Here is a 25,505-nt window from a genome sequence, read left to right as displayed (position 1 = left end):
TCAGCTATTACAGGGAGAGGAGATGCTCGCCCTGTGATAGCCAAACTGAGACTGTTGTGCGCGTCGATGCGTGACGGTTAAATATATCACATGACAAGTGTGAGCCAATAGGATGTGATGGAGGTGGAGCATTTCATTCTATGGCAAATTTCATCTTATGGCAATGCACCGGGCACCGGGAGCTCATGACATCATAGTAGCCCCGCCCCATCATGACACCACACCCTGCCCCCTGAATGCAAGTCTATGGGAGGGGGTTGTCACGCCCCCTCCCATAGACTTGCATTGAGGGGGCGGGGCGTGATGTCATGGGGGTGGGGGGCTGTGTCATCATGAGCTCCCGGTGCCGGCTCCCGCATTCGGAACAGTTTGTTCCAAACACTGAGCAACAGAGTACCCTTTTTAAGCAGATACTTCTGTTCTTATACACAGAAAATAGCCAAACTTACCGGCAGTGAGAAGAGACATAGTACTGATAATAACCAGGCTGATGTTGTGGTCTTTGCAGAACTGCTTTAAGATTGCTGGATTACTGGTTAACACTGCTGTGGAACATAACACACGAGACATGACCATCACAGATACCGACATACTATATACCGTCTATGGGGGAGATTTATCAAAACCCGTCCAGAGGAAGACTAGCTGAGTTTCCCATAGCAACCAATCAGATCGCTTCTTTCATTTTTCAAAGACCATTTCAAAAATGAAAGAAGTGATCTGATTGGTTGCTATGGGCAACTCCGCAACTTTTCCTTTGGACGGGTTTTGATAAATCTCCCCAATATATAAGTTTACGTAAAACATGTTCAGTACGATATTCTGTAGATTTTTTTCTAAACACCCTCCAGTTATGGGAATGGGGACCTATTACACTCTCTTAGTGCTCTCTGAGTTATGAAAGGTCACTGACACTGACTTACTGTATATGTACAGTGGTCCCTCAAGTTACAATATTAATTGGTTCTGGGACAACCATTGTATGTTGAAACCATTGTATGTTGAGACCAGAACTCTTTGGAAACCTGGTAATTGGTTCCAAAGGCACCAAAAATGTCATAAAAAAAATAGGAAAAAGTGAGAATTAAAGGGTACCTCTCATCAAAAAAAACTTTTGATATATTATAGATTAATGTATGCAGAATAACTTTACAATTGCATGTTATTAAAAAAATATGCTTCTTCCTATTTCATTTTCCACTTTGAAGAAATGACCATTAGGGGTCTCCCTACCAGTCCTGGCAGCAAGCATTTCAGACTCATGCTGGAGTCCTAAACACTACGAGCTGCCAGTCTGCTTTGTTCACAAAGGAGAACACTCAGAGCTGCCAGCCTGCTTTGTTCACAGCCTGTTTGGCTGTGAACAAAGCAGGCTGGCAGCTCTGAGTGTTTAGGATTCCAGCATGAGTCAGAAATGCTTGCTGACAGGACTGATCGGGAAAAATACAATAGAAAGAAGCATATTTTTCATTAACATGCTATTGGAAAGTTATTCAACATTCATTAATCTAAAATATATCAGAAATTAATTTGATGAGAGGTACCCTTTAAAGAAAAATAATTAGATAACTAATACAGATAAAGCAAATCCTTACATATAAAAGTAATAAAGATCGGCTGGGAGCTGTAAATCATTGTCTATGTCAGTGTTTCCCAAGCAGGGAGCCTCCAGCTGTTGCAAAACTACAACTCCCAGCATGCCCGGACAGCCAAAGGCTGTCCGGGTATGCTGGGAGTTGTAGTTTTGCAACAGCTGGGGCCACCCTGCTTGGGAAACACTGGTCTATGTAGAGGACAGGAGCTTCTTCAGGGTCCTGTACAGTACACAATGTCCTAAAAAAGTAATGTAGTCACCCTCACCTGGTGTCCAAAGAAGCAGCCAACCCTGGTACAGGTAAAGTGTACAGAACATGTAATACCTCCCTGTACTGTAGGGGGCGCTACCCAGTCAGTGCATGCATTTTAGTAATACAGGGGTTTTACCAGTGAATGCCCATTTTGATTGGTCGGTTCTTCCATCCATTGACACGTTTCACAGATCTGGACTGTTTGTACATTGTGGCCCTCATTTACTAAGACTGTTGTGTAGGTTTCTTTGTGGGTTTTAATTCCCTGCAATTTATTTTCCACAGAATTTACTAAGGTTTCCCTACATTTTCCACTTTCCATACACTTTGCTTTTTTTTTTTTACACATGGGTCCAGATTTATCAAACTGTGTGAGAGAAAAAGTGGAGTGATTTTCCCACAGCAACCAATCACAGCTCAGCTAACAAGCTGAGGTAAAGTGAAAGCAGAGCTGTGATTGGTTCTTGCAGGAAAATCCCTCCACTTTTTCTCTCACACAGTTTGATAAATCTGGGCCCATATGGTCTGATCTGTCTGGTTTTCCTCAGGTCAAATCCACCACATTTTATGTGGAAACCTTAGTAAATATGTTGTTTTTTTGTGAAAATGTCGGGAGCACGCCCCTTTTTCGGGTTCTCTTAGCAAAATGGAGTTAGTCGGGGTTTTTTCAATTCTGGCGCAGACAAAATTTCTGGCGCAATGCGACAGAATCTGGCGCACAACCCGACAAAACACGTCGGGTTTGCAATAGTAAATGAGGGCCTGTATGTCGAGTCTGGTTTCAACTTACGATGGTCCAGAAAAGACCATTGTATGTTGAAACTATTGTATGTTGAGACCATTGTAAGTTGAGGGATCACTGTATGTCATTTAGGCGTGTTGTCCACTTACCTGATTTATCTATCTTTTCAATCTCAGGCATGTCTTCAGTCCCCGGGGCAAAGACAACCTGCTTCACCTGTGCAGACTGCGCGACGGCCCAGCACAGGCCTTCCTCCACCTCTCCACTGCCGATAACCAGCACTCTGTTCGTCATGTCTCTATAATGGAAAATGTGGTTATGGTGTGAGGTGGTTCAGCTGGTATTGTATGGTTATTGCTCGCATAACGACATAATAAAATCACATCCCTCATAGTAATTGGAGGGACGTTCAGGCAGCACCTTGTCTGTATGGTGGTACAAGGAGTCCCTAAAGCTCTGTACTATGTGTTGCTGTATGATGCCTCCTCAAGGCATGTGATGTAGTATGTACTATGAGGGCATATGTGCAGGCACTATGGAGGCATACAAGGCTGATGTGATGAGTACTGTGGAGGCAGGGCATGGCAGCTACTATGGAGGCATATGTGATGATGGATACCGTGGAGGCATACGTGGCAGGCACTACAGACTCATATGTGGCAGGTCCTATGGGGACATATGCGGCAAGCACTCTTCAGGCATATGTGACAAGCAATATGTGTGGCAGGCACTATGGGTGCATATGTGGCAGGCATTATGGGGGAAGACAAGGCAGGCACTATGGGTGCATATGTGGCAGGCATTATGGGGGCAGACATGGCAGGCACTATAGGGGCATATGTGTAAGGCATTATGGGGGAAGACATGGCAGGCACTATGGGTGCATATGTGGCAGGCATTATGGGGGCAGACATGGCAGGCACTATAGGGGCATATGTGTAGGGCATTATGGGGAAAGACATGGCAGGCACTATGGGTGCATATGTGGCAGGCATTATGGGGGCAGACATGGCAGGCAATATAGGGGCATATGTGGCAGGCATTATGGGGGCAGACATGGCAGGCAATATAGGGGCATATGTGGCAGGCATTATGGGGGCAGACATGGCAGGCACTATAGGGGCATATGTGGCAGGCATTATGGGGGCAGACATGGCAGGCACTATAGGGTGCATATGTGGCAGGCATTATGGGCAGACATGGCAGGCACTATGGGGGCATATGTGGCAGGCATTATGGGGGCAGACATGGCAGGCACTATAGGGTGCATATGTGGCAGGCATTATGGGGGCAGACATGGCAGGCACTATAGGGTGCATATGTGGCAGGCATTATGGGGGCAGACATGGCAGGCACTATAGGGTGCATATGTGGCAGGCATTATGGGGGCAGACATGGCAGGCACTATAGGGGCATATGTGGCAGGCATTATGGGGGCAGACATGGCAGGCACTATGGGTGCATATGTGGCAGGCATTATGGGGGCAGACATGGCAGGCACTATAGGGGCATATGTGGCAGGCATTATGGGGGCAGACATGGCAGGCACTATAGGGGCATAGCATGCACTGGTCTGATGAAACCAAGATTGAAGTTTTTGGCCTCAATTCTAATCATCATATCTGGAGAAACTCAGGCACATCCTTAGCATGGTGGAGGCAGCCTCATGCTGTGGGAAAGGGAGACTGGTCAGGGTGGAGGTAAAGTTGAATGGAACAAAGTACAAAGAAGTTCTTAAAGCGTAACTGTCACAGAAAAAAAAAAATACTGCTTCTATATGTTACTCACTAGATCATGTAGATGCTTTACATGTCTTTTTATGTGTCTAGCTTCTGTATTTGGCTCACAAATCCCTCTGTTCTGCTGCTCACTCATTCTGACATCCACTGCTCAGGAAGGGGTGTGTTTGAGGGCGGGAAAGCACTGAGCCTGCCCTCACTCACCATGCATTCACTTCCTCCCTGGGTTTGCTGTGCTGTGCTGTGTCTCTTCATTCAGTCACTGCAGGCTGCTCTGTTACCCCCTCGTCTCTATTTTCATGCTGCAGTCTAATAGACAGAACAGGAGAGAGCACAGAGGTTTGATATTGCCGCCCTCACTTTCTAGACTGTGCACAAAATTGATGCTGCAGACGTAGAGGACTATGTTCTATAGAGAATGGGGACCTCTAGTGGTCCTTATTATACCACTAGGGTTAGAAAGGTTAATGTTTTGCCAAAATGTACAACATAAAAAAAGTTTTAGATTTTGACTGTGCCAATTTAATGAACACCTGATCCATAGTGCTCTTGACCTCAGACTGGGCAATATTTTAGCTTTTTATTTTCAATAAATTAGCAAAGAATTCTCACATTCAGTTTTTTCATTCTCATTATGGGGTATTAACCCCTTAAGGACCCAGCCATTTTACACCTTAGGACCCGGCCTTTTTTTGCACATCTGACCACTGTCACTTTAAACATTAATAACTCTGGAATGCTTTTAGTTATCATTCTGATTCCGAGATTGTTTTTTCGTGACATATTCTACTTTAACATAGTGGTAAAATTTTGTGGTAACTTGCATCCTTTCTTGGTGAAAAATCCCCAAATTTTATGAAAAATTTGAAAATTTTGCATTTTTCTAACTTTGAAGCTCTCTGCTTGTAAGGAAAATGGATATTCCAAATAATTTATTTTTTTATTCACATATACAATATGTCTACTTTATGTCTGCATCAAAAATTGACGTGTTTTTACTTTTGGAAGACACCAGAGGGCTTCAAAGTTCAGCAGCAATTTTCCAATTTTTCACAAAATTTCCAAACTCACAATTTTTCATGGACCAGTTCAGGTGTGAAGTGGATTTGAAGGGTCTTCATTTTAGAAATACCCCACAAATGACCCCATTATAAAAACTGCACCCCCCAAAGTATTCAAAATGACATTCAGTCCGCGTTTTAACCCTTTAGGTGTTTCACAGGAATAGCAGCAAAGTGAAGGAGAAAATTTACAATCTCCATTTTTTACACTCGCGTGTTCTTGTAGACCCAATTTTTGAATTTTTACAAGGGGAAAAAGGAGAAAATGTATACTTATATTTGTAGCCCAATTTCTCTCGAGTAAGCACATACCTCATATGTCTATGTAAAGTGTTCGGCGGGCGCAGTAGAGGGCTCAGAAGCGAAGGAGCGACAAGGGGATTTTGGAGAGTACCTTTTTTTGAAATGGTTTTTGGGGGGCATGTTGCATTTAGGAAGCCCCTATGGTGCCAGAACAGCAAAAATCCCCCACATGGCATACCATTTTGGAAACCAGACCCCTTGAGGTACGTAACAAGGAATAAAGTGAGCCGTAATACCCCACAGGTGTTTCACGACTTTTGCATATGTAAAAAAATAAAAATAAAATTTCACAAAAATGTGTGTTTCCCCCCAAATTTCAAATTTTTGCAAGGGTTAATAGCAGAAAATACCCCCCAAACATTGTAACCCCATCTCTTCTGAGTATGAAGGTACCCCATAAGTTGACCTGAGGTGTACTATGGGTGAACTACAATGCTCAGAAGAGAAGGAGTCATATTTGGCTTTTTGAGAGCAAATTTTGCTCGGGGGCATGTCGCATTTAGGAAGCCCCTATGGTGCCAGGACAGCAAAAAAAAAAAAACACATGTCATACCATTTTGGAAACTAGACCCCTCGGGGAACGTAACAAGAAATAAAGTGAGCCTTAATACCCCACAGGGGTTTCACGACTTTTGCATACGTAAAAAATAAATAAAAAAAAAATCACTAAAAGGTGTGTTTCCCCCCCAAATTTCACATTTTTGCAAGGGTTAATAGCAGAAAATACCCCCCAAAATTTGTAACCACATCTCTTCTGAGTATGGAGGTACCCCAAAAGTTGACCTGAAGTGCACTACGGGCGAACTACAATGCTCAGAAGAGAAGGAGTCATATTTGGCTTTTTGAGAGCAAATTTTGCTCGGGGGGGCATATCGCATTTAGGAAGCCCATATGGTGCCAGGACAGCAAAATAACCCCCACATGGCATACCATTTTGGAAACTAGACCACTTGAGGAACGTAACAAGGGGTACAGTGAGCATTTACCCCCACTGGTGTCTGTCAGATCTTTGGAACAGTGGTCTGTACAACATTTTTAATTTGCACAGCCCACTGTTCCAAAGATCTGTCAGACACCTGTGGGGTGTAAATTCTCAGTGCACCCCTCATTACATTCCGTGAGGGGTGTAGTTTCCGAAATGTGGTCACATGTGGATTTTTTTTTTTTTTGCGTTTGTCAAAACCGCTGTAACAATTAGCCACCCCTGTTCAAATCACCTCAAATGTACATGGCGCACTCTCCCTTCTGAGCTTTGTTGTGCGCCCCCAGAGCACTTTGCGCCCACATATGGGGTATCTCCGTACTCGGGAGAAATTGCGTTACAAATTTTTTTTCCCCTTTACCTCTTGTCAAAATGAAAAGTATAGGGCAACACCAGCATGTTAGTGTAAAAAGTTTATTTTTTGACACTAACATGCTGGTGTAGACCCCAACTTCACCTTTTCATAAGGGGTGAAAGGAGAAAAAGACCCCCAAGATTTGTTAGTCAATTTCTCCCGAGTACGGTGATACCCCATATGTGACCCTAAACTGTTGCCTTGAAATACGACAGGGCTCCAAAGTGAGAGCGCCCTGCGCATTTGAGGCCTGAATTAGGGATTTGCATAGGGGTGGACATAGGGGTATTCTACGCCAGTGATTCCCAAACAGGGTGCCTCCAGCTGTTGCAAAACTCCCAGCATGCCTGGACAGTCAACGGCTGTCTGGCAATACTGGGAGTTGTTGTTTTGCAACAGCTGGAGGCTCCATTTTGGAAAGAGTGGCGTACCAGGCATTTTTCATTTTTATTGGGGAGGGGGGCTGTGTAGGGGTAAGTGTGTATGTAGTGTTTTTTACTTTTTATTTTATTATGTGGTAGTGTAGTGTAGTGTTTTTAGGGTACAGTCGCACGGGCGGGGGGGTTACAGCGAGTTTGAGCTGCCGCGCAAAATTTGCTGCATTGCAAACTTGCAGCCCGATACTCACTGTAAGCCCCTGCCCATGTGAATGTACCCTGTACATTCACAGGGGGGACCTTCAGCTGTTGCAAAACTACTACTCCCAGCATGCCTGAGAATGTTTGGGAGTTGTGGTTTTGCAACAGCTGGAGGCACACGGGTTGGGAAACACTGAGTTAGGAAACAATGTTTCCCAACCAGTGTGCCTCCAGCTGTTGCAAAACCACAACTCCCAAACATTCTCAGGCATGCTGGGAGTAGTAGTTCGGCAACATCTTTAGAGCCAGATGTTGCCGAACTACAACTCCCAGCATGCTTGGAGTTGTAGTTTTGCAACATCTGGAGGACTACAGTTTGCAGACCACTAATACAGTGGTTCCCAATCTGTGCCCTTCCAGATGTTGCAAAACTACAACCCCCAGTATGCCAAAACTGTCCAGGCATGCTGGGAGTTGTAGTTCTGCAACATCTGAAGGGCCAGATGTTGCAGAACTACAACTCCCTGCATGCCTGGACAGTAAGGGCATGCTGAGGATGTGTAGTTTTGCAACATCTGGAAGGGCACAGTGGTCTCCAAACTGTGGACCTCCAGATGTTGCAAAACTGCAACTCCCAGCATGCCCAGATGCCAAGGGCTGTCTGGGCATGCTGGGAGTTGTAGTTTACAGGGTCCTATTACAGCAATGCATGTCGCTTTACGGCGACGTGCATTGCTGTAAAGGGCCCGACCGCGGCTGAAGATCTACTCACCTGTCGCCGCCGCCGCCGTCTTCATCGTCTGGATCCGGGTCTTCAGGGACGAGGTAAGTACCGGGGCCGGTCCCCAGCACTCCCCCGTCCCCCGCCGCGTTCTCCGGTCTTCCTCCCGTCCTCTCCGGACTTTCAGGGGCCGGGCAGGACGGGAGGAAGTAACCGCCCCCCCTCCTGCGATTGGTCGGTTAACTAACCGACAGATCGCAGGGGATCGGAGGAGGTGGCAGGCTTGCAACCTCGCTCCTATACGTTAGCATGGTCCTGGCTGTCTGTGACAGCCGGGATCATGCGAAATTACCGGGCGGTCGGGTCCCAGAGACCCGATCAGCCCGGTATCGCCGCAGATCGCAAGGGCGATTTCCCTTGCGATTTGCGGCGATCGCCGACATGGGGGGCCTACATGGCCCCCCTCGGCGTTTGCCCTGGATGCCTGCTGAAGGATTTCAGCAGGCATCCAGTTCCGATCTCTGCCCGGCGAGCGGCAGAGACCGGAAAACGCCAGGACGTACGGGGACGTCCTGGGTCCTTAAGGCCCAGGGTGCGGGGACGTCCCCGTACGTCCTGGGTCCTTAAGAGGTTAAAGGGGTACTCCGGTGGAAAACTTTTTTTTTTTTTTTTTTTTTTTTAATCAACTGATGCCAGAAAGTTAAACAGATTTGTAAATTACTTCTATTAAAAAATCTTAATCCTTCCAGTACTTATTAGCTGCTGAATACTACATCTCTGTCCAGTTTAAGAACTGTCCAGAGTAAGAGAAAATCCCCATAGAAAACATATGCTGCTCTGGACAGTTCCTAAAATGGACAGAGATGTCAGCAGAGAGCACTGTGCTCGTGATGTCAGCAGAGAGCACTGTGTTCCAAAAAGAAAAGAATTTCCTCTGTAGTATTCAGCAGCTAATAAGTACTGGAAGGATTAATGTTTTATTTAATAGAAGTCATTTACAAATCTGATTAAAGGGGTAGTCCAGAGGTGAAAAACTTATCTGAAACTTAGGGGATAAGTTTCAGATCACGGGGGGGTCCGACCGCTGGGAGCCCCCGCGATCTCTCTGTACGGGGGCCAGGCTCGCTGGCCAGATAGCGTTTGTTGACCACCGCGCGAAGCGGCGGCCGACACGTCCCCTCAATACAACTCTATGGCAGAGCCGGAGATTGCCGAAGGCAGTGCTCGGGCTCTGCCATAGAGTTGTATTGAGGGGGCGTGTCATCCGCCACTTCGTGCAGTGGTCAACACACCCCCTTCCCGCGGGCTGTTGGGGACCCGTACAGGAGATCGCCGGGGGGGGGGGGGGGGGCCCCCAGCGGTCAGACCCCTGCAATCTGAAACTTATCCGTATCTGTAGTATAGGGGATACATATTTCACCACTGGATATCTCCTTTAACTTTTTGGCACCAGTTGATTTAGGAGTGCCCCTTTAAGTTCAGAATAATGAGGGAAATCTGTTTTTTTTTTTTTTTTTACCCCTTTAGCAAAAGGCAGCAACATAACAAAATGTCAAAAAAGTTTAAGTGTCTGAAGACTTTCTAAATGCCTTGTACACATTGTCCCAGTGTAATGTCCTCATAAATCATAGTATTATAGTGAGTGCTGCAGGAAGGGAGAGGTCATATTTGAACATCTGACATATTGTAATGGATATTTATTCATGTGACCTTTATGAGGACATAGTTGCCCTTTCTTTTCTTCTCAACATTCTTAACGGCTATTCGACCAGAATAATTTTTCATAAATTAGTCTACACTTTTTTAAAGCATGTCACAAATGGAGAATTTTCTTTTTTTTATAAGGCTGCGTCACACTGCCGTCTAGACCCGTCCCATTCTCCTCCCGTCAAAAATAAAAACGGACAATAACGGATGCAAACGGATGTTATCAGTTTGTATCTGTTATTGTTCAGTTAATAAACAAAAAATAATAATTTTATGTTATGAGCATGCTCAGAAGTAAAAACGGATCAAAAAACGGATTGAAAAAACGGATGACATTAAAGGTTCATCCGTTTTCCATAGACTTCAGTGGTAAATCTACTGCATCCGTTTTTTCTTCCATTTTTTTTTTTTGATGCAAGAAAAAATACTGCATGTGCCGTCAAAAAAACGGAAATGAGTGCAGACGGGTACAAAAAAAAATCAATGGGATTTTTTTTAAACCGTTTTTAATCCGTTTACAGCCTGCAAGAACAGAACTGAAATGGGGATAAAAAAACAGGAACAGACGGCCGTGTAACGCACCCTAACAAAAAAGTCCTTACGTTTTTAAATCTGCTATTTTTCTTATTGAAGAGACCCAGTTGGTGTATAAAGACCACCCCTGTGTATTTTATATATAGGGGTGGATTACAATTTTAAACAAGAGGTTCCTCATTGACGTGATGGCCGCCTGTTTGTGTAGCACTTTGCAGAAAATTATTTTGACCATAATAATCCAATATATCTATTGCAAAGTAATGGGAAAATAAATACCATGTGAAACTACAGCTCCCTGTATGATCTAAGCCAGTGTTTCCCAAACAGGGTGCCTCCAGCTGTTGCAAAACTACAACTCCCAGCATGCCCGGACAGCCGAAGGCTGTCTGGGCATGCTGGGAGTTGTAGTTTTGCATGAGTTGGAGGCACCCTGGTTGGGAAACACTGATCTAAGCAGTGGTAAGGTTATGCTACAGAACTTACAAGTGACTACAGTAGTGATAGGACACAATCAGGCAGAATACACAATAATATCAGTGACCCACAGATCTTCTCTATAGTCTTCATCTGGTCCAGACCACAATGACTTATTTCAGCAACATCTTCTCTCTGCAGAGTTTGAGGCACAGACATCATTGGCTCCTCGCTTTGTTAGCAGATCCTCATCCACTGTATAAAGACAATGTGGTGTCCCAGTATGGGATATGGTCCTTTTGTCCCATCAGGTTGAGTCCCTGCCTGTCCCCGAGGCTCTACTGCAGTATCTCCCCCTGTGTACATAGGTTTTACATAAAGAGTAAAGGACCTTTATTGTTTGTCACATGGTTATATTTGTACCACATGATTATGTTTAAGTCACATGTTCAAGTCATATGATTGATACCCAGAGAACAAGTAACCAGGTGACCTCCCAAGTAACCTATGGGCTCCTTGCACAGCCCCCCTATATAAGATAGGGAGGAGCTGCAATCTCGCTCTTTCATCTCTCTGGTTCCTGAGGTCCAGTGCAGTCAAGAGGTCTTACAGAGTGTGTCCAGAGCCAGGGCCGGCGTTAGGGCGGGGCAAACCGGGCAATTGCCCAGGGCCCCATCCCCTAGGGGGCCCCCTGTGGGCTGCTCAGTGGCAGATCCAGCCCGCAGGGGCCCCCCCAGATTAATTACCCCCCTCACATTCATGAAATTCCTGTGTGCCGAAAGATCTTTTCGGGACACAAGGATGTCCCGGTTACCTTTTTGCGGCGTGCACTGGCCGGTATGGTAAGTTTCCAGCGGCACGTCATCTTCAGTGCTCCGACCACCGCTCCTCCGGTCCCGGCCATAGCATTAGATCGTGACTCCTGACCGGAGGAGCGGTGGATGGAGCACTAAAGTGGGGCAGTACACAGACATACAGCCTCCAGCCATACACTGTACATGGCTGAAGGCTGTATGTCTGTAGGGGAACTATACTGCCAACCTAATGTGGGGGAACTACAACCTAATTTGGGGGAACTATACTGCCAACCTAATGTGGGGGAATTACAACCTAATGTGGGGGAACTATACTGCCTACCTAATGTGGGGGAACTACAACCTAATTGGGGGGAACTATACTGCCAACCTAATGTGGGAGAACCACAACCTAATGTGGGGGAACATACTGCCAACCCAATGTGGGGGATCTACAACCTAATGTGGGGGAACTATACTGCCTAGCTACTGTGGGGGAACTGCAACCTAATGTGGGGGAACTATGCTGCCAACTAAATGTGGGGGAACATACTGCCTACCTAATGTGGGGGAACTACAACCTAATGTTAGGGAACTATACTGCCAACTAAATGTGGGGGAACTACAACCTAATGTGGGGGAACTATACTGCCAACCTAATGTGGGGGAACTACAACCTAACGTGGGGGAACTATACTGTAAACCTAATGTGAGGGAACTACAACCTAATGTGGGGGAACTATACTGCCAACCTAATGTAGGGGAACTATACTGCCTACCTAATGTGGGGGAACTATACTGCCAACTAAATGTGGGGGGAACATACTGCCTACCTAATGTGGGGGAACATACTGCCTACCTAATGTGGGGGAACATACTGCCTACCTAATGTGGGGGAACATACTGCCTACCTAATGTAGGGGAACATACTGCCTACCTAATGTGGGGGATCTACAACCTAATGTGGGGGAACTATACTGCCTACCTAATGTGGGGGAACTGCAACCTAATGTGGGGGAACTATGCTGCAAACTAAATGTGGGGGAACATACTGCCTACCTAATGTGGGGGAACTACAACCTAATGTTAGGGAACTATACTGCCAACTAAATGTGGGGGAACTACAACCTAATGTGGGGGAACTACAACCTAACGTGGGGGAACTATACTGCCAACCTAATGTGAGGAAACTACAACCTAATGTGGGGGAACTATACTGCCAACCTAATGTAGGGGAACTATACTGCCTACCTAATGTAGGGGAACTATACTGCCTACCTAATGTGGGGGAACTATACTGCCAACTAAATGTGGGGGAAAATACTGCCTACCTAATGTGGGGGAACATACTGCCTACCTAATGTGGGGGAACATACTGCCTACCTAATGTAGGGGAACATTCTGCCTACCTAATGTGGGGGAACTACAACCTAATGTGGGGGAACTATACTGCCAACCTAATGTGGGGGAACTACAACCTAATGTGGGGGAACATACTGCCAACCTAATGTGGGGGAACTATTCTGCCAACCTAATGTGGGGGAACTATACAAAAATATAAAATTGTACTATTCTGATCCCTATAACTCTTTTATTTTTCTGCATATGGGGATGTATCAGGGTCATTTTTTTTGCGCTGTGATTTGTAGTTTTTATCGGTACCATTTTTGTTTTGATGGGACTTTTCAATTAATTTTTAGATATTTTTTATGGTATTTGAAGTGACCAAAAATGTGCAAATCTGGTTAGTGCTCTATTACGACTTTTGGGGCCCCACTTTTGATTTTGCCCAGGGCCACGCTTAGCCTAAAACCGGCCCTGTCCAGAGCATTGGAGGCCTCAAGCCTAAAGTCTGCAGCTACCTGTCAATTACAAGTAAGCTAAAGTAATCTAATTGTCAGTCATTAAGTCAGTCAAGTCAAGTCTACTGTCTAGTCAACGTGGCCTGCATTATAGTCAGTCTACCTACTGCAAGTCCCAGCAAGCCTGCGAGGTCTCTCTGTGTCACTGGTCATCTCTCTGGGATATTGGCTGAACTGCATAGACTGTACCACCTCCCTAACCTCAGTAAAAGTTACTGTTACCCTTAACCTGGGCTTGGACTCTTTATTGCCCCTGCCTGACCTAGGACTAGCGGTACTACCTTAGGGTGGTTATATAGGAAAACCACATCCTGGTGTCAGGACCATGAAGGGTGTGCCCCTTACACCTCACACCCCATGGCTCACCACAACAATAATCATTATAACCTTGCCTGACACTGTGCCCCCTGAATATAACCCTGCCACACACTGTACCCTATGAATTTAGTACCAAACACTTTCCCCCAAATATAATCCTGCTACAAATTGGGCCCCCTGTCCTCTGTTTCTCCATGGTTCAGCTGAATCGCACTCCCTCCGAAGTCTGCTGTCTCCTGCAGAAACCTCTGTCCTCCCTATCCCTGTCCTCCCATTTAGACTCCTTTGTTTCACCATTTAGACCCCTTATTCCCCTCTAAACTCCTCTGCTCCTTTCAGAGCTCTCTGCCGCCTCAATTGATCTGTTCTCTCCAGACCCCTCCATACCCCCTCTGTCCCCTCCAGACTCATCTGTCCCATTGAGATTCCTCTGTTCTCCTCCAGACCCATCTGTCCCCCTTTTCCAGACCCCTCTGTACCCTCCAGACTCCTCTATGTCCCCAGTCAGACCCCTCTGTCCTTCTCCACATTCCTCTGCCCCAATCAGATTCCTCTATCCTCTGCAAGACCCCTTTGTGCCCTATTCAGACCCCTCTGTGTTCCTATTTAGACCCTTCTGTGCACCTCCAGGCCCCTTTTTTCCCGCCATTCAGACCCCTTTATGCCCCCTTTCAGACTTCTCTGACCTCCTCAAGACCCCTTTTGCCCCCACTCAGACCCCTCTATGCCCCAATTCGCACTTGTCTGTGCACCTCCAGACCACTGTGTGCCTCCATTCAGACCCATTTGGACTCCTCTGTGCACCTCCAGATCCCATTGTGCCTCCATTCAGACCCTTCTGTGCCCCAATTCAGACTCCTCTGTGCACCTTCAGACCCATCTGTGCCCCCATTCAGACTCCTCTGTGCACCTTCAGACCCATCTGTGCCCCCATTCAGACATTTCTGTGCCTCCATTCAGCCTTCTCTGTGCACCTCCAGACCCCAGTGTACCCCACTCAAACCCTTCCAGGCCTCCATTCAGACTTCTGTCCTCCTCCACACTCCTCTGTCACATTCAGACTTCTCTGTGCTACAATTCAGACTCCTCTGTGCCCCCAATTAGACTCCTCTGTGCACCTCCAGACCACTCTCTGCCCCCATTTAGACCCTTCTGTGCCCAGATTTAGACCCATCTGTGCCCAATTCAGACCCCTCTGTGCCCCCATTCAAACTCCTCTGTGCCCCCATCCAGACTACCTGTAGGACTGTAAGATGTCACAGGGTTCTGGTGAGAGGAAGGCCAGAGGAGGTCACAATAGCAGGGGTACCAGCGCGGAAGGGGAAGAAAAGCATGGAGATGGTCATTTCACGATAGATATAGAGGGAATGTGGTTACTTACAGTCAGACGCCGTTGAGCCTTCTCCCTGTAAAGTCTCAGCCAGTGGATCTGTGCGCCCTCCCCAGACCCTTTTATAAGGCCGGGATCAGACATTTCAGCTCCAATCAGATGGACGCACGGATTATTTATTATCATTGGTCTGAGCGATGCCTCTTCACTAAAATATAATCCAAGAAACATTGTCCAATAATATAATAGCCTGTGTACACTTATATTACTAAATACTGAATCTCAGCTAGATAAGGGTCCTGAATGAGAGACCCTCTACCCATTAACTAAGAATTCCTTAAAACAGTGTTTTCGAAACAGTGTGCCTCAAGATCTTGCAAAACTACAACTTCCAGCATGCCCGGACAGCCAACGGCTGTCCGGGCATGCTGGGAGTTGTAGTTTTGCAACAGCTGGAGGCACACTGTTTGGAAAAACACTGCCCTAATACAATAGTTATAATTGAGCTTTCTACTCCAGGCAGTCCTTTAAAGGGGTACTCCGGTGGAAAACAAATTCTTCAACTGGTACCAGAAAGTTAAACAGATTTGTAAATTACTTCTATATAAAAAAATCTTAATTCTTCCAGTACTTATCAGCTGCTGTATACTACAGAGAAAGTTGTCTAGTTCTTTCCAGTCTGACCCCAGTGCTCTCTGCTGACACCTCTGTCCTTGTCAGGAACTGCATCCATGTCAGGAACTGATTAACTGGATCATTTCGGGTTCGTCCCCAAAGGTCCATTTAGGCAATCTTGGTGAGCGCGGTCATGCACTCGGCAAAGCAGACAGGGGTATTTCTGGCTCAGGGCTGGTGGAGGAAGAAAATGCAGCTTCTGATGGAGTACTTACAGAAGACTCCTCCGGCGGGATCTCAGCCCATGAACCCCATGTCCGGTGGTGAGGGGACAGTCTCACCGGTGAAGATGCTCCAGGTGTCCCAGCGATCTCCCCTGGAGGGGTATCCGGCCATTCATCGTCATCGTTGGGCAATGGGGGAAGATTGCAGGCCCTCTCTTCATCCAACGATAACTGCTGCAGACGGTCGGCAAGGTCGCGGGATAGTTGGGCTGCGACCACCGCAACTTTCCTCTGCTCCGGCGCCATCTTGGTGCTCCCGCCACGTGGACCGCTGCTCTCCGCCATGTCTGTACTCTCCATCTCTTCCTTGTGCAGACTGAAGAGTTCGCCGTGCAGGGCTCCTTTTATAATGGGCTTCTCCCAAATGGCTGCCGGCCGGAAGGACGTCATCGGTGCAGCCACGGCTTCCGGTCCCCCCGGAAACAACAGTGGAGAATTTAAGTTCCCCTTCGGCTGCGACACATTTACTTGGTAGCCACACCCAGGGGCGGGTCGTGGCGCAGAGCGGGCTTTTTCGCAAGCTTTTCCGGCAGCAGGTTAACTCTTGTCTCGCTGACCGGACCAGAGGATCGCAACATGCGTTCACTTCTCACTTTACACATTTCTGCAGCCAGTAAATTTTCACATCCCCCCTTACTTTTTGCGTGCGCTCCCTGCACGCAACACCATACACACGATTCCGTACACTTAAATGGTGGTTTGCAGCACATTAATAAAGTCCTTTACATAGGGGGGAGTACACTTTAACTGGTGGCAACAGCTATAGGCACACACCCGTATCCTGTTCGTGACGCCAAAAAGCTATGTGGTAGCTTGGGTGTGTTGGGTAGATGGGGGTGTAGCTGTGCGGTTACTAAAGGGTGCTTGCTTAACCCTTTCTATTCGTGACGCCAGGGTGAGGACTATTCTCTGTATGCTTGTCCTACCCCCACCCTTCCCAAGAGCGATAGAGAGATAGGAAGTAATTGATTGTCCACAACCGGAGATTTGCAGAAACTTGTCGGAACTTTTACTGACGATTTTATGCAATGATGAACAGGAACAGTCCATATAACAAAGTCTATTAGAGCTTGACAGGTGGTTAGGACCTTGTAAGTCTATTGAGCTTAGGAAGGTAATTGTTGCGCTGATCCACTGGATTTAGGGGTTTATATTCGGTCCAGTAGTCATGCTAGCTTTAGCGGGGATTGAGATTCTAACTCACGGTTTAGTTTCAGGCTGAGGCCGGCAGGCTTCTGGCCTAGCTTCTCTTTGTAAGTTGCGCAGATCCATCCTGATAGTCCGACTTCCACGAGAGCAGCAACCCAAGCTCCCTTGGCTACAGCTCCCTTATGTGGGCAGGGGCTGGACTAAAGCTCACTGGTCCATAAAAACTGTCAATCTTCTGTACATATGTGGTGTCCCGGTACCGTATTGCATCCAGTACCTAGTGTAGAGGTCCCCAAAGTCAGGGTAACTACGTTCAGGTAGGGTTCCTCAGGTGGGACAGCCCATGTCGCCTCTCCTTAAGACTAATTGTATAATAATAAATGTATATATTAGTAATTCTATCTATATTATATAGGAATGTATAGGTTTTACCTTGTTTAGCGTCGCAGGACCTTCGGTCATGTGACCAATCTAGTAACCTCTATGGTATGTTGTAGGACCTTAAGAGGTCCTTGGGTCAGGTGTTACCCAGCATTCTCTGTAATGGTGATTGACATCCGTATGGACCAATTAGCTTTAGTCCAGCCCCTGCCCATATAAGGGAGCTGTGTCCCATTATCGCTCTCTTGGGTTGCTGCTCTTGTGGATGCCGGACTAACAGGACGGTGTGCTACGCAACTTTCAACGCCGCGCTAGGCCTCAAAACCTACAGCCTCAGCAGAACCAAAAATCGTGAGTCTTATACTAGTTCCTGCTAATACTAGCCTGACTACTAGACCGCTACTAATTCTCCAAATCCAGTGGAGCAGCGCAATAGTCTAGAGACTCTTAAAGCTAAAGTCCCAACCATTGTCAATCTCCAAAAGGAAGCTGTATTAAGGAGAGACTGTTATGTTGTTGAAGTATACAGAAAATCTTCAGTAAAGTTAACGTTGTTTACAGAAGCTTTACGGTGGTGGACAATCCATTATTACTACTTGCTTAAACTCAGCATACCTCCCTATCGTTCCTGGGAAGGGTGGTGGTAGGAAAAGCTTTTTTGAGGAGCCCTCACCCTGGCGTCACGAATAGCAAGGGTTAACAAGCACCCTTTATTACCTGCACAGCTATACTCCCCATACCCTACACCCCCCCCCCCCCAAGCTACCACACATAGAGTTATGGATAAACATGTGACCCAAGGACCTCCATCATACCATAGAGGAATTAACACTCTGGCACCAGTTGATTGAAATTTGTTTTTTTTACACCGGAGTACCCCTTTAACTGCTGCGCTGCCCCCTAGTGCTGTCTATTTTATGCAATGTCCTGTTTGAATTCTACCATAGTCTAGTGCCTTACTAGATTGGGTGACGATTCCATCCTTACTTTACATGGACCTTCTGGTCTCTTAAAATGTGAAAATTGATTGTTGGCCCTGTTTTGTGTTTGCATTGTCTTCTGGCCATATGTCATTTTATATGCCTTTTTGTTTATAGTGTTTGCCTTGGCCTATTTGACGCTTGATTTGGCTTTTCTTTTCTGCCTTTGATTGTACAGTGATTTATTTTGCGTCAATAAAGATTACTCATTAAAAAAATTGGCATATGTATCTCGCACTCACTATTCTTCAAGATAACTATTGCAATGTTCTTGCGCAGTTGTTCCACTTCTTGTGTTGACTTTTTATTCAGATCAATTTTCAGGAACCATTATGTCCTCTTCAATGTTCTCTTTACAAGGTATTGGAGTGGGGGGGGGGGGGGGGGGGGAAGGTTATTTTCAAAATAGCCAGCAGATGGCACTGTGGTGCGGTCAAATAATTCAGAACTACGTTTCCCAGAAATCTGTACTGCACAACAAACATGTCTGCCTCCTGAAAGGAGAGGAGGGCACAGCTGATCTGTGCAAAATACAGTAAGTAAAAACCACACTTGTATACGTCTGATGGTGCCTAAATATTTGTATAGAGTCGGGGTTTCCCAACCTGCGGCTCTCCAGCTGTTGCAAAACTACAACTCCCAGCATGCCCTTTCAGGGCATGCTGGAAGTTGTAGTTTTGCAACAGCTGGAGAGTTGCAGGTTGGTAAACATTGGTACCGAGTTTCGGGGAAAGCTGCAGATTGACCAATGTCAAGAATAGCACCGCGTCTCTCCTCAGGTTGTGTGTGGTATTGCAACTTGGCTCCATTCACTTAAGTGGAACTGGGATGCAATACCACACACAACCTAAAGTACAAACGTGGCGCTGTTTCTGGGGAAAAAAAGCAACTAAAACCATGTTACAGTAATTTTAATCACACCCTTTTTTCCTCACTACATTTTAAGAGCTCACTAGTAGAGATGAGCGAACTTACAGTAGATTCGATTCGTCACGAACTTCTCGGCTCGGCAGTTGATGACTTTTCCTGCGTAAATTAGTTCAGCCTTCAGGTGCTCCGGTGGGCTGGAAAAGGTGGATACATTCCTAGGAAAGAGTCTCCTAGGACTGTATCCACCTTTTCCAGCCCACCGGAGCACCGGAAAGCTGAACTAATTTATGCAGGAAAAGTGATAAACTGCCGAGCCGAGAAGTTCGTGACGAATCAAATTTACCGCTATTGTTTTACCATGATAATCCGGTAAAAATTGTGAAAATTTACAGCAATTTAGCAATATCGCTGTAAAAAGCACCATTTATTTATAAGTCTGAAAATACTTATTATATTTTGCAATGTCAAGCTTGCAAATTCTATATATAATGTTGGAAAAAGGTAAATAAATGGAAAAAAAAAGAAAAGTTAAAGGGGTATTCCAAGAAAAAACTTTTTTTTTTTTTTATATCAACTGGCTCCAGAAAGTTAAACAGATTTGTAAAGTACTTCTATTAACAGATCTTAATCCTTCCAATAATTATCAGCTGCTGAAGTTGAGTTGCTCTTTTCTGTCTGGTAACAGTGCTCTCTGCTGACATCTCTGCTTGTCTCTGGAACTGCACAGAGTAGAAGAGGTTTGCTATGGGGATTTGCTTCTATTCTGGACAGTTCCCGAGACACGTGTCATCAGAGAGCACTTAGATAGAAAAGAACAGCTCAACTTCAGCAGCTCATAAGTACTGAAAGGATTACGATTTTTTAATAGAAGTAATTTACAAATCTGTTTAACTTTCTGGAGCCAGTTGATATATATATATAAAAAATGTTTTTTTCCTGGATAACCCCTTTAATATTTTTACCTCATTACAAAAGGTTGTGCCAGAATTTTCATGTAAACACGAGTATGATCCTTTGAAAATGTCCTGTAATCTAGACTTTATCCGACACCAGTGCATCAGGTAAACTTTAGCTTTTTTGTGTGATTTTTGCTCTACTTTTTACCAAATTTTTACAGAAAGCACTGTAAAAAGTAGCCCTAAAATTACACTAAGTTTTGAGTTTGTCCCCCTTTGCTTTGCTGAGCCCAGAAGATAAGCAGTACCAAATTTATGCTTGATATTAGGAACATGCATACTAATTAAAGGGGTACTCCAGTGGAATAAATGTTTTATTTTATTTAAAGAGTACCTGTCATCAAACCATATTTTCTAAATTAACTCAGATTATATTGACCAACTATTTCTAACACCCCTCCAGCCTTAAAAAAAAAATCAAAAGCATTAAAAAGCTGTGTATCATATCTTTCCCCTTGCTCACATTGTGTGAGCTCCCGGCAGGAGAAAGTGGGCGTTCCCCAGCAGGGGTGACGTCACTGAAGCCTGCGAGAGCTGTGCCCGGCACGCACTTCCTGAGTTTGGACTTCTGCAAGTTCGGGTGGACACCATATTAACTGTTTAGGAACAGAACAGAGCCACCTAGTGGCCGTTTTTTCAATCACATTAAAAACATATAAAGGTTGAGAATATATATATATATGTGTGTATGTGTATATACAATATATCTAAAATTTTTAACACAGCTGCGATGTTAGAGCAGAAAAGTGTGTGAGAGACTTTTGGTAGTCTGTACTTTAGCATTCTTCAATCACCAACAAAATGGCTCTGTCTAGTGGAATTGAAAAGACTACAAATTCCCCTCCCCCCTCTCTTTTTTTGCATACAGACACAAGAGGAAGATTCAAACGAGCAAGGCCACATTTTGCAGCAAGTCCCTTGTTTTCACCAGATTCCTCAGGTTAGCTCCCTCTGCTGGTCAAGAGTGGGAAATATGACGTTATTTTTACATTTTTCATATTTTATAACAAATAACATTTTTTTAAAATATTTCCCAAAATATTTAAAAAACTATGAAAAATGTATTTAACCTCTAAAAAAAAAAATATAATTTGGTGACACGTTCCCTTTAACAGCTAGTAAATAGCAAAGTGTCTTATAATGACATAGGGAACAATATATTAAAAGTTCAGTTTGGGTGAACTAAATCAACTCTTTAAAGCAACTGGTGCCAGAAAGTTATACAGATTTGTAAATTACTTCAATTAAAAATCTTAATCCTTCCAGTACTTATTAGCTGCTGTATGCTCCAGAGGAAGTTGTGTAGTTCTTTCCAGTCTGACCACAGGGCTCTCTGCTGACACCTCTGTCTGTGTCAGGTACTGTCCAGAGCAGAAACAAATCCCCATAGCAAACCTCTCCTGCTCTGGACAGTTCCTGACACGGACAGAAGTGTCAGCAGAGAGCACTGTGGTTAGACAGAAAAGAACTACACAACTTCCTGTGGAACATACAGCATCTGATAAGTACTGGAAGGATTAAGATTTTTTTTAATAGAAGTATTTTACAAATCTGGATAACTTTCTGACACCAGATAATTTGGTAAAAATATTTTTCCACCGGAGTACCCCTTTAATGGCCAGAATAGATGAGTAGAATGAGCATGTTTAGGATCCCATCCAAAAACGAGGCCACCTCCATATGGTGCATGGGGGACACGTTTTGATCAAAAAGTGCGGTAAGAGCCTTAATTTTACTTTTGTGATCAACTATAGAGTGCTGCTGCAACCTTCTTTTTGTGTATCCTGTCTACAAGAAGCTGAAGACAAAGTAAGAGTGTGACCTTTTTTTTTTGTTACTTTTTTGTTTTTTGTGTGACCCTATTTTTGGGGTACTATAAAAATGGCACTCTTTTTGGGGGTACTATTTATATTACACTAATATATTTGTATCAATGTGTAAGACTTCTGTTTTTGGAGCAAAGGCATATGTACAATAGTGGCAGATCTTGTGGGTGTACGGAGCCCCGTCATGATTGGTCCTATTCCTTTTTTTTTTTTTTTTTTTTTGTAAGGAACTGTGCAGAACTCCTCTCTTCAGGGAACTGCATTGTCAGCAAATTAATAGAGGGAGATACTGACCAATGAGTCATGGGGGGAAATTAACACTAGAAAACCTCTCTGTCCTGGGGGACAAAATCAGACCCCATAATAGGAGGCCCATTTCAATAATTGCTATGGGGCCACTCTTTCATCTATGTACACCACTGATTAGGGACACTATGTTAAGTTACATTATTTTTGGGAGCACTACTTTGGAGGGCACATACATGCAAGGCCATGTCTGTTGTATGTGGCTCAAGTGGGCTCTGATTCCTAGAGGTGGCACAGGGAACCCTACCATTGTTTTCCCAATAGCCTCCACCAATCATATCCATATTCTCTCTTGCAGGATTCTTTCTCTTCTTGGAGTATACAATCACCACCATGAAACTTATCAGCATTCTTCTAACTCAGAACACGAGAAGTCCCCTCTATGTATTTGTCACCTCAAGCAGAATTCTTGGCTATGAAGTCCCTAAATTCTGTTATTATTCAACGTCCAGGCATAAACGAAGCATCAAAGAATGTTACAGAATTCTTAATGTCTCTGAAGGTTGTTCGGCCGATGAAGTCAGAGATTCCTATAAAACCTTAGCAAAAAAATACCATCCAGATAGCGGCGCCACCACAGCAAGTACCACCATGTTTGTGCAGATAGATGAAGCCTATAGGGACTTGTTGACCCACCTGGCCAAAGAGTCTAAGAAAGCGCAAACCATGGAAGACGATGAAGAAAAGACGCCAGACTATAAGATGCCACAGCACAGACAGTACTTGAGCTATGAGGGTGTTGGTTTTGGAACACCAAGTCAAAGACAGAGACAGTATGTGCAGTTTCGTGTTGATCGGGCTACGGATCAGGTTCTAAACTTTCGGAAGCAGAAGCTAGAACAACAGTATGCCGAAAACTCATTGATAGCTAAAGATGTCAAACACAGCAAAAAAGTAAAAACAACTCAAGCTATTGAGCGTTTAGTAGAAGACCTCATCCAAGAGTCCATGGCGAAGGGGGATTTTGATAACCTCAGTGGAAAAGGGAAGCCCCTCAACAAGTTCTCCTCGTGTCCACACATCGACCCCATGACCCACAATCTCAACAGAATATTGATGGACAACGGTTACCAGCCCGAGTGGATCCTGTTGCAAAAAGACATCCGGGAAACAATCGAAAAGCTGAGACAAGATTTGTTGGCTTCTCGTAAAAAACTGGGTGATCCCATGACCTACAGGCAGGAAAACCAGTGGATGGAGATCTGTGAGACGTTCAGAGGAGACATAACTAAACTCAACAAGAAGATCAATGACTTTAACTTGGTTGTCCCACTTCTGAGCAGACAGATGGTCCACTTCAATGTGGATAAGGAGATATCTCGAGCCGAGCGGGCCTTCCTCGCCCTACAAGAGGAAATGTATGCGGCAAATAAAATGAATGATAATGCTAGTGAGAAGATGGACGACAAACAAGTCAAACCCACAGAGGTCTTCTTAAACTGGATAAAGCAGCTGAAGAAATTTTGATAAAATAAAAATGAGTTGAAATGGAATATTATGGAAATAAATAAATGTATTAATTTAGTTTTTTTAATGGTTTAATAGATAACAATTTTGCCTTGCCCCACTAGGGCCAATGGGTTAAATAGGTTAAGTGGACAACAAGTAGTTCCCATTTTCCCCCATTTTCTGGTGGGTTTCCTCAGGTTCTTCACATTTTCTCCCAAAAGTAGAAAACCCAATTTCCATGACAATTGGACTTAGTGTCTTAGGGTAGATTTTAAGTCGGATGGAGACAGGAATGGGTGTGAGGGATTGATGCTACCTATAGTGCTGTGAAATGTCAATGAATGATAAATAAAAAATAGTAAAGGTAAGGGGTGGAATTAGTCATCCTTTTACGTCGGGTTTGGGAGTAGAAAAAAAAATTGCACATTTTTGGGACAGCCCCCGGTTTGTGCAAAAGTTTCTGACTTTTTGCCAAGCTGAGCCAAGTAGGTGTGGCTTAGCAGGAGGTGTGGCTTACTGGAAAGGGAGGCGTGTCCTTCCATGCCTGCTGGAAACTGACTCCTTCAAAGAGTCCCCATAGAATAACATTGATCGGTGTGATCGGTGATCTACTTCAGCCTACTGCAGACTGTAGAACAGTGTTTCTCAACCAGGGTCTCTTGAGCTGTCTGGGCATGCTGGGAGTTGTAGTTTTTCAACAGCTGGAGGCACCCTGGGTGTGAAACACTACTGTAGAAGCAGAACAGTACAGGCCTTGTGCTGCCACGGTTATGGATTGGCTCACCGTGATCACACGAAACATCCCTCTATACCCCTCTATACCACCCACAACATGGTGCTTTACTGCTTGAATGCCGGTGTCAGCTTTGACTGGGGCATCTAAACCAATTAATATCCCACAACGGATATTGCTCCTTGCCTCTCAATACACCCTTAACATGACCATGCCATAACTGTACATCAAGATGAGTTAAAGGGGTACTCCGGTGGAAAACAATTATTATTATTTTAAATCAACTGATGCTGGAAAGTTAAACAAATCTGTAAATTACTTCTTTTTAAAAATCTTAATCCTTCCAGTACTTATGAGCTACTGTATGCTCCAAAGGAAGTTATTTTCTTTTTTAATTTCTTTTCTGTCTGACCACAGTGCTCTCTGCTGACACCTCTGTCCATTCCAGGTCAAAAATTGATGTAAATTATAGTTGGAGTCTCTCTTAGCTAATAACTCTTGTAGATTTCTTTTAATGGACTTCAGACAGGCAACAATGTAAAATATGTATTAAGGTTTTTTTTTTTTCACCATGGGCTATTATCCCGTATTCGCAGGATAGGGGATAAGTATATTGTTGTCTACGGGAATGCCGTAGATAAGCAAGTACAGCACTCGTCTACCTCA

General features: G+C 44.8%; 2 protein-coding genes across 4 annotated transcripts in view; one reads left to right on the top strand and one right to left on the bottom strand.

Moving 5' to 3' along the window:
* Positions 1-8,471, bottom strand: part of LOC130357128 (trifunctional purine biosynthetic protein adenosine-3-like) — a 64,602-nt gene extending 56,131 nt beyond the window's left edge. The window contains exons 1-3 of the mRNA XM_056559544.1: positions 8,380-8,471; positions 2,739-2,887; positions 450-545 (exon numbers count right to left, since the gene is read on the bottom strand). Coding sequence (XP_056415519.1) covers positions 450-545; positions 2,739-2,883 — 241 coding nt within the window. The 5' untranslated portion in view covers positions 2,884-2,887; positions 8,380-8,471. The remainder of the gene's footprint in view (positions 1-449; positions 546-2,738; positions 2,888-8,379) is intronic.
* On the top strand, positions 8,364-24,464 carry DNAJC28 (DnaJ heat shock protein family (Hsp40) member C28). Of its 3 annotated transcripts, none has more exons than XM_056559546.1 (2): positions 8,364-8,432; positions 22,956-24,464. In XM_056559546.1, the coding sequence occupies exon 2, from the start codon at positions 22,991-22,993 to the stop codon at positions 24,122-24,124; it is 1,134 nt and encodes a 377-aa protein (XP_056415521.1). In that variant the 5' UTR covers positions 8,364-8,432; positions 22,956-22,990; the 3' UTR covers positions 24,125-24,464. The 3 variants fall into 3 exon arrangements, with proteins under 3 accessions (XP_056415521.1, XP_056415522.1, XP_056415520.1); XM_056559547.1 differs by lacking the exon at positions 8,364-8,432 and adding an exon at positions 11,351-11,368; XM_056559545.1 differs by lacking the exon at positions 8,364-8,432 and adding an exon at positions 19,162-19,234.
* The last annotated feature ends 1,041 nt before the right edge of the window (positions 24,465-25,505 follow it).

The sequence above is a fragment of the Hyla sarda genome, chromosome 2 (genome assembly GCF_029499605.1).
Source record: "Hyla sarda isolate aHylSar1 chromosome 2, aHylSar1.hap1, whole genome shotgun sequence".
NCBI lineage: Eukaryota > Metazoa > Chordata > Amphibia > Anura > Hylidae > Hyla > Hyla sarda.
This window is presented reverse-complemented; position numbering and strand designations above follow the sequence as displayed.

Coding starts and splice junctions, on each gene's coding strand:
- DNAJC28 (XM_056559546.1), top strand. CDS start 22,991: ATGAAACTTATCAGCATTCTTCTAACTCAGAACACGAGAAGTCCCCTC.